At 44.2% G+C, this 9505-nt stretch overlaps 1 protein-coding gene across 5 annotated transcripts in view; it reads right to left on the bottom strand.

Annotated features, from left to right (window-relative positions):
• ARHGEF6 (Rac/Cdc42 guanine nucleotide exchange factor 6) overlaps positions 1-9159 on the bottom strand; it is a 102421-nt gene extending 93262 nt beyond the window's left edge. For 2 of the 5 annotated variants that reach the window (XM_043570708.1, XM_043570707.1), the window contains exons 1-2: positions 8748-8943; positions 7495-7578 (exon numbers count right to left, since the gene is read on the bottom strand). In XM_043570708.1, the coding sequence (XP_043426643.1) occupies positions 7495-7578; positions 8748-8912 (249 nt within the window). In that variant the 5' untranslated portion in view covers positions 8913-8943. Of the gene's footprint in view, positions 1-7494; positions 7579-8747 lie in introns of all 5 variants that reach the window. The other 3 variants (XM_043570709.1, XM_043570705.1, XM_043570706.1) reach the window with 2 other exon arrangements.
• Between the last annotated feature and the right edge of the window lie 346 nt (positions 9160-9505).

The raw sequence follows: 9505 nt of genomic DNA on the forward strand, positions 1-9505 counted from the left end.
CTCATGCCTCACTCCTCCAAGATGGTTTTGCTCTCCTAGAGCTGGAGCGCTTAGGGGAGAGCCAGCCTTGACTCTTGGTCATCAGTGGACCTGCCTTCCTTCCAGAACTGCCTCCCTGCAGAGCAGCCCCTGGGAAATGGCAAATCGTCCATCCCACAGGCCCCACTTTGGGGACGGCACCCAGGCTGTTCCAGTGACAAGGCAGATGGAGTGACTCAGGGAGACAGGAGGCAGTGAGGGGGTGGGGGCAAAGAAAAACCATACTGATACCAGCTGGTACTGGAAAGAGAAGGAGAGAGAGAAGAAAGAAGGGAGGGAGAGAGAAAGAGAGAGAGAAAGACGCACTAAGTGAGCCACATATGCATTCAATGAAGTCCCTCATGAACAAAACATCTCTTTATAAAAGTAGGCTTGGGGGCGCCTGGCTGGCTCACTCAGTGGAGCGTGCAACTCTTGATGGCAGGGTCGTGAGCGCCAGCCCCACGTTGGGTGTGGAGCCTACTTAAAAAAAATAAAAAATAACTAAAAGTAGAGTTGGCCCAGGAGCAAAATAGGAGATAGCAGGGTAAACCTGGCGATGGGTTGGTAGTAAGGCGGGCAGGGGACAAAGCAGGAGTACGGGGGGGCGGGGGGATGAGGCCAGGAGGAAATCACAGAGGCCGTAACCAGAACAGCCCAGAGAGGTATCAATCACTCAGGCCACTCTCAAATGATCGGAACAACTGTATCTGTCCCTACACCTCCCAAGTTCAAAGGCAGAATGAAAATAAAACTACCATGGCTAGAATAGTGTTGTCAAAGGACTTCCTGGTCGCATTCGTGACACTCTACCTAGACATCAGGGTTTTTCCATGCGCTCTAGAACATTTTCTCTTGAGGCCTGAGTGTCCTCCCTGCCTTCTCCATTTCTATAAAAAAGATCTAGTTGGTTCACAGGAAAGGAAATACAAATGGACCATAAAAGGGTCAGAAGATGCCCAAACTCACCAGGAATCATGAAATTCAAATTACAGCAGTAAATCAAATACCATTTTCACCCAACATTTGAGCAAACATTGAAGCTAAATAATACCCAGTGCTGCCAGGGACATGAGGAAGAAGGCACTTCCTACTCTACTGGTGGGGGTATAACTTCACAGGGCGTTTTTATAGGGATTTGAGAACAGCTATCAAATTTGACACAGTAATTCCATTTCTATGAAGAAAGACGTTTCAAGAATAATCACAGATGTACACGAATCTATCTCTATGTGCACATACTACAACATGACCCACTGGGATTTATCCCGGCAATGCAAGATGGAAGTAACATATGAAAATCAATCAGAGTAATACACCATATCAATATAATAAACCAACGGTCACCTTAACAGATACAGAAAAAGCATTTGACAAAATCCGGCACCGTCTCACGACAAAACAAAAGACAAAACAAAAAACAAAACTCAAAAAAACTCAAAAAACTAAGAATAGAAGGGGAACTCCTTCAACCTGATACAGGGCATCGATGAAAAACCCACAGCTAACATCCTACTTAATGATGAAAGACTGAAAGCTTCCCCCTAAGATTAAGAACAACACCAGGCTGTCCACTTTAATCACTTCTATTCAACATTGTTCTGAAGGTTCTAACCAGGCAAATTAGGCAAGAAAATGAAGTAAAAGGCATCCAGATTGTTAAAGGAGGAAGTAAAACTATCTGTGTGCGCAGATGACATAATCTTGTACAGGAAAACCACAAGGAATCCAAAAAACTATTCAAACTAATAAATAAGTTACACAAAGTTGAAGGATACAAGATCGATATGCAAAAGCCAATTGCATTTCTACACGCTTGCAGTGAGCAATCCAAATATGAAATTAAGAAAACAATTCCATTTACAACAGCATCGAAAGGAATCGAATACTTTGGAATAGATTGGACCACAGAGGTACAACACGTGCACACTAGAAACTACAGAACAATGTTGAATGACATGTTAAAAGGCCCAAATAAGTGGAAAGACATCCTGTGTCCATGGATCGCAAGACTTAATATTGTTAATGTGGCAATACTCTCAAAGCCATCTACAGATTGTACACAATCCCTATCAAAATGCCAGCTGGGTTGTTGGGTTTTTTGGGGGGTTTTTTTTGTTTTGTTTTGTTTTGTTTTTCACAAATGGACAGGCTGATCCTAAAATCCATATGGGCACACAAGGGATCCAGAAGAGCCAAAATGATTTGGAAAATGGAGAACAAATTTGGAAGGCTCATGCTTTCTGATTTGAAAAGTTACTACACAGCTACATTAATTGAGTGGGGGAAGGAATGGTCTTTTCAACAAATAGTGTTTCAGAGAATACGGTTGGACCCCTACCTCACACCATATACAAAAAGTAACTCAAAACGAATCGAAGACCTAAAGGTAAGAGCTTAAACTATAACACTCTTAGAAGAAAACATAAGGGGGGCGCCTGGGTGGCGCAGTCGGTTAAGCGTTCGACTTCAGCCAGGTCACAATCTCGCGGTCCGTGAGTTCGAGCCCCGCGTCGGGCTCTGGGCTGATGGCTCAGAGCCTGGAGCCTGTTTCCCATTCTGTGTCTCCCTCTCTCTCTGCCCCTCCCCCGCTCATGCTCTGTCTCTCTCTGTCCCAAAAATAAATAAAAACGTTGAAAAAAAAATTTAATAAAAAAAAAAATAAAAAAAAAAAAAGAAGAAAACATAAGGGTAAATCTTTACGACCTCACATCAGGCAATGATTTTTTAGATACGACACCCAAAACGCAAGCAACAACAACAAAATAGATCAATTTGACTTCATTGAATTTTTTAGAGAATCTTTTCTTTAATGTTTATTTATTTATTTTGAGGGGCGGGGAGGGAGGGCCAGAGAGAGAGGGAGAGAGAATCCCAAGCAGGTTCTGTGCAGGCCTGAACTCAAAAACCATGACGTCATGACCTGAGCAAAAATCAAGAGTCAGACACTTAACTGACTGAGCCCATCCAGGCGCCCCTGACTTCATCAAACTTAAAAAACTTGTGTGTTTCAAAAGATACCATCAGGGTGCCTGGCTGGCTCAGCTGGAAGACCCTGCGAGCCTGGATCTCAGGGTCATGAGTTTAAGCCCCACGTTGGGGATGGAGAGTCCTTAAATAAACAAAACTTGAAAAAACAGATACTATCAAAGTTAGGAGGTGCTTCAGCGAGTGCTTTGTTTTTTAGATGTCTCAGCAAACCTCCCTGACCACTTACTAGCTGTGCGATCTTCTAGACACCCTCGGACACTACCGCCATATGAGCACACAAAGACGGAGGTCCCTTGGAGAGGCCCGCTGGACCCCTAGAGATTCAGAAGGCAGCAACTCTTTAATGGGGCCACCATGCCCCACAGCCAGCACCCGAGCTGTCATTCTGCTGTATCTCTGGCTTCATTTTTCTGCATTTCCCAGCTGACCGTTTCAAACTGGCACTCTCTCTTTCGATAAAAATGTGTTCTGGGCAACAGTCAAGCCCTACTCTCCTTGCGTTTTGTACATTAACAGCTTTATGGCATTAATCAAAATCTATTAAGTATGTCCTATACTAGGCACTGTTGCTAGGTAAGGTAGGCCTGAGAGATACTGTAGCTGAAGCGACGAGAGATGGAAACAACTTAAATGTCCATGGATGGATGGACGGATAAAAAAGATGTGGTATGTATACACAATCAAGTATTATTCAGCCACGACAAAGGAGCGTATCTTGCCACCTGTGACAACACGGATGGCCCCTGGGCACATTACGCTAAGTTAGAGAAGTCACAGAAAGACAAGTAGTGTGTGACCTCACTTACATGTGGAATCTAAAAAAGTCAAACTCGAAAAACTGGGAGTAAAATGGTAGTTACCACGGGATGGGGAGGTGGGGGGATGAAAAGTGATATGGTTTTTTTGTTTTGTTTTGTTTTGTTTTTTTTTAATTTTTTTTTTAATTTTTTTTTCAACATTTATTTATTTTTGGGACAGAGAGAGACAGAGCATGAACGGGGGAGGGGCAGAGAGAGAGGGAGACACAGAATCGGAAACAGGCTCCAGGCTCTGAGCCATCAGCCCAGAGCCCGACGCGGGGCTCGAACTCACGGGCCGCGAGATCGTGACCTGGCTGAAGTCGGACGCTTAACCGACTGCGCCACCCAGGCGCCCCAAAAGCGATATGGTTTAAGGCACGAACTTGGGGTGCCTGGGTGGCTCGGTCGGTTAAGCGTCCGACTTCAGCTCAGGTCATGATCTCCCGGTTCGTGGGTTCGAGCCCCGCGTTGGGCTCTGTGCCGACCGCTCGGAGCCTGGAGCCTGCTTCGGATTCTTTCTCTCTCTGTCTGCCCCCCCCCCCATCTGTCTCTCAAAATAAAATAAATAAGCATTTTTTAAAAAAAGAAAGATTTGTATCCGAAGTGGGTGAAAATATTTTAAGCACTGGTACTTACAGGAGTAAGCTTTATTTATCAGAAAAATCCACTTTTGTGAAACGACTCATTCTCCAACAATGCCGGCTAGACCCAGGAGGTGTTTCTGTATCATCTAGTATTCTTAGAACTGCAAAGCAGCTCAGGATGCCTTCTGGCAGCTTCATAGTGCAGAAATCATTGGCAACCTCACCATGTTTTTATTTGTCAAATAAAAAAGAAAATACCATGATCTGTTCCGTAGAAGACATTATTCTATAAGATACATACAGTCGTCCCAGGCTCCACTTACCTCAAAAACCATACACACACACGTGCCCGTGCATACACACGCAGCTAAAATTGGGCAACAGGGACACCTGGAACATGATATTCTGAGACAAGCGTAGCCTGATGCTGTGGCTAGCTTTAGGAAAAAAGCCTGAAGCAAACCAAGTTTTATCTGGGGCAAAGCGACTTGCATTACTACTAATAATGATAGCTAACACTTGGAGGAGAGTTACTATGTACGAGGCACTCTTCTGGCGACATGAATTCATTGGCCATCTTACACTGATCCTATGAGATGTGTGCTGCTATCCTTCCCATTTTACAGGTGGGGAGACTAAGGCGTAGTCAAGTAGCATGCCCAAAGCCACAAAGCTACTAGTAAGAAGAGAACTGAGATTTGGACCCAAGCAATCCAGCATCGGAGGGCATGATCAACCCACTACTAATAATTCTCCACAAATAACACTGCTAATACATGTCTATACTTCTTATGTCCCTGGTTCTCTGCTGAGGACTGTACATACATTATCTCACAGATCTTTTTCCGGTTGGAGCTCTTACTTCTAAATTATTATGTAGTATCTCATTTAATCCTTAAAACAGCCCCATGAAGTAGTAATTCTTGTGTCGGTTGTACAGATCAAAATACTGAGGCACATACCCAAAGGGGGGAAAAGCACAAATTCAAAAAGATATGCACCCATATGTTTATTGCAGCATTATTTACAATAGTTAAGATATGGAAGCCACCCAAGTGTCCACTGATAGAAGAATGGACACACATGTGTATATAAACCATTAAAAAAAGAATGGGGGTGCCTGGGTGGCTCAGTGGCTCAGTCAGTTAAATGCTCGACTCTTGATTTTTGGCTCAGGTAATGATCTCAGGGTTCGTGAGTTCAAGCCCCACATCGGCTGCTTGGGAGTCTCTCCCTCTCTCTCTGCCCCTCCCCTGCTCGTGCTCTCTCTCTCTCTCTCTCTCTCTCTCTCTCAAAATAAAAAAATAAACATTTGGGGCGCCTGGGTGGCGCAGTCGGTTAAGCGTCCGACTTCAGCCAGGTCACGATCTCGCGGTCCGGGAGTTCGAGCCCCGCGTCAGGCTCTGGGCTGATGGCTCAGAGCCTGGAGCCTGTTTCCGTATCTGTGTCTCCCTCTCTCTCTGCCCCTCCCCTGTTCATGCTGTGTCTCTCTCTGTCCCAAAAATAAATAAATGTTGAAAAAAAAATTTATAAAAAAAATAAAATAAAATAAAATAAACATTTTATTAAAAAAAAAAAAAAGAACGAAATCTCGCCATTTGTGACAACACGGATGGACCCAGAGGGCATTATGCTAAGTGAAATTGGTCAAGACAAAGAAAGACCGTTATCATGTTATTTCAGTGATAACGTGGACAAACAAAGCAGAAACCGACAAATACAGAGAACAAACCGGTGGTTGCCAGAAGGAAGGGAACTGGGGGGCTGGGTAAAATAGGTGAAGGCGGTCCAGAGGCACAAACTTCCAGTTACAAAATAAGTAAGTCACGAGGATGGAAAGTACAGCATGGGGAATATAGTCAATAATGAGATAGTAACGTTGTATGGTGTCGAACAGTAGCTATACTTATAGTGATGAGCGCTGTGTAATACACAGAATTGGCAAATCACCACGTTGTACGCCTGAAACAAATACAATATGATATGGCAACTGTACTTCCATTTGCAAAACTACAATCTTTTTTAAATGAATGTATAAGACTTCAGCATCATTTGAATGTACTATACTTTATTTATTTGACTACTCCCCTATTGCTAGGTACTGACGTTGTTTCCCTGGTTTTTGCTTCTGCACATAAAGACGTGATACACACACGCGCACACACACACACACACACACACACACACGTTGAGGAACAGAAAAGTTAAGTAATTCAACACTCAGGCAAAGTATCACCTCCTTTCCAGCAACGCCCCCATATGTACTGTAAGGATCCATATAACATAACATAATGCGATGTAATTTCATATACAATTTCTACCACAGGCCCACGTTTTCTCAGCTTTCCAAGGCTTCTGTTCTAAAGGGTTAATGGGAGGGGTGCCCGGGGTGGCTCGGTCGGTTTAAGGGTCCGGCTTTTGATTTTGTCTCAGGTCATGATCTCACGGTTCATGGGATCAAGCCCCGAGCTGGGCTCTGTGCTGAGCAGGAAGCCTGCTTTGGGATTCTCTCTCTCCCTTTCTCTCTGTCCCTCCCCCACTCACACTCTTTCTCCCTCTCTCAAAATAAATAAACATTTTTTTTAAATGCCCTTAAAGTGTTAATGGGAAAAAGTGACAATATACTTTCCTCTCTTCCCAGCTCAGGGGGATTATGGTCAAGGCTTGGATGCTGTATTAAAAGATAATCATATTCCGGGGTGCCAGGGTGGCTTAGTCGGCTGAGCGTCCTACTCTTGATTTCGGCTCCAGGCATGATCTCGCGGTTCGTGAGTTCGAGCCCCACTCTGTCAGCACAGAGCCTGCTTGGGATTCCCTGTCCCTCTCTCTGCCCCTCCCCTCCTCTCTCTCAGAATAAATAAATAAACTTGAAAAAAAACACCCTATTTAAAATATATATATATATCACATTCTGAGTTTTAGATTTTGTTTTCTTTTGCTTCGGAACTGGTTTCTGAAAGAGACAGACTGACGAGCCACCACTGCAGACCACCAATCTTAACCACGGTTTCCCTAAAGCGCTACCTGTGTTCAAGAGTCAAAATCAACCAAGCGCTTTTAGTACAACAGCATCTTCCTTAGCAGGGCCTGGGCGGGCTTACCTCCACCTGAAGGGTTGTACATCCTTTCAGGAAGTCACTGATGTTGTTGAGGCAGTCAGCTTCGGTTTGCGGCTCCAAACAGAACTAGAGAAACACAGTCAAATGTCACTTGGATGCTGTCATCCCATGCCAAGGACGCCACATTCCTCATTTGCTGATAATCCGAGAGGTAGGCTTTTTAAGGCAGGGGCAACACCGCTGTCAATCCAGGAAGAGAAATAACCACCGGAGGAAGTGATGTAAAAGTCTAAACGGTCGGTCCCGTTTCAAATGTCACTAAACCTCTAGTAGTCCCAAACCATCTATCTCTGCGTGCAAACTTTTTCTTCGCCTTCTGCCAAAGTGTGGCGATGGCGAATTAGATCCAGGCTGTTTTTTGAGCTTGGTTCTTGCTTTTAATCTAAAATTATACTTTCCCCTTGGCCGTTTGCAACATTTGGTCATAGTTCTGTGTGTTTTACCACCATGTCAGCAGTGGTTTTCAAGTTTCAGAAAACTTCTGAGTCAATCAGTTGGCTCACTAAAAATGCAAACTGGTTCAAGGAGGCAAAAGAAGTCACGTTACGCTCACGGTCACGTTCCCTGCCAACCTAAAGAAAGTGACAGGAGGACTTGACCTCTAAACTCACTTAAAGTGCCTACTTTAGAAATTAGCCATCCTCGTGATCATGGGTTCCCAACATTAGAACTTTTGGAGTTTAGAAGAGAGTAAGGTTAGTTTCGCTTTGAACGCATGTTGCATTCAAAACCTGTATTTGGTTTGTATTGTTTTACCAAAGCTTTCCTGACATTTTGGATTATTCCTCCCGGTTGCTAAATAGCCTCTGTTTCAATGGATATTTTCTTTCTTTGAGAAGAAAATCGCCATGGATTTTAGTCAAACTGTCAATAAACACCATTAGTATCTGCTCTAAATCATGCCATGATTACACAGACTCACATAGACCCCAAGTTCAACAGATACCTTTGATACCCAGGGAGGTACCACATGGATCTCTATGACAGAGCAAATGATAGCAGTATTTTTTCCTTGTCCCCTGGCACCAAAGGTGTATCAGTTGTATTACATTTGGGGGCCAATCGTTAAAGGAGAATATTTCACTTCCAGAGTTTTTCAAAGTAGAAAAACAGCAAGACAGAATGCCAAACTCTTAGCGATTAAAAGTAGGAGAGTCCCTGGCAATAGAACACCTCCAGAGTTACATTATTACCGCTCTCTGGCGGTGAGCAATGCCAAAGAGCCTTTCTCTTACCTTTTCTAGAGAGCCAGGCCTAAGTCTGTTGATCAGTTTGCACAGCACTACCCCATTTTTCAGCGAAGACTTCAAGAACTCCTCCGGATCACAGATGGTCTTTTTGGGGGAATCTAAAACCCCCAAGGATATAAGCCATGTCACGATTCGCTCTTCTGGATTCATTGCTGAGGACTGTCTGCTCTGAACAGCTCTCTGGGGCAGCTGCAAAGACTAAAGCCACATCCGCGATTGCATCTGCTACTGTCTTCCGTTTTTATGAGTTCTCTGCTGGTGCTTGCAGAGCAAAGCATTTAAACAACTTTTCTTAGATAACGGGGGAGCCCACTCAACTTATGGGATCTTAAAGCCACAGAGATCACACGTAAAAGATGTAGAAATCGAATGCATAAAAATCCTGGAGAACGCTGGGCTTCTTTTTCAAAACCTGCAAAACAAATTCACTAGGATTAAAAAGAAGAAGAAACACACGCAAACACCGCCCCTCCCCCCCCCCAAAAAAAACCCACAGTGCAAGAAGCTGTAAGGGAAGGAAGTGAAGGAGAGAGTAGGAAGCAAGTGCTCTCGGAAAACAGAAAGGACCTTGGAGATGAGACACCCAAGGGCCAGTCTGGGAGAACACTGTCAATAAATAGTCTAGCCCCAGTGAAAATCTGGCCTCTGTCAGGAGGAAGATGCCAACTGGCTCTTAGGTCAGACAGATCTGAGCCTCGTGGGGAAGGTAGGCTGAGAAAACGTGCCAAGTGAATGAAGATTGT

The sequence above is a fragment of the Prionailurus bengalensis genome, chromosome X (genome assembly GCF_016509475.1).
Source record: "Prionailurus bengalensis isolate Pbe53 chromosome X, Fcat_Pben_1.1_paternal_pri, whole genome shotgun sequence".
In the NCBI taxonomy this organism is placed as follows: domain Eukaryota; kingdom Metazoa; phylum Chordata; class Mammalia; order Carnivora; family Felidae; genus Prionailurus; species Prionailurus bengalensis.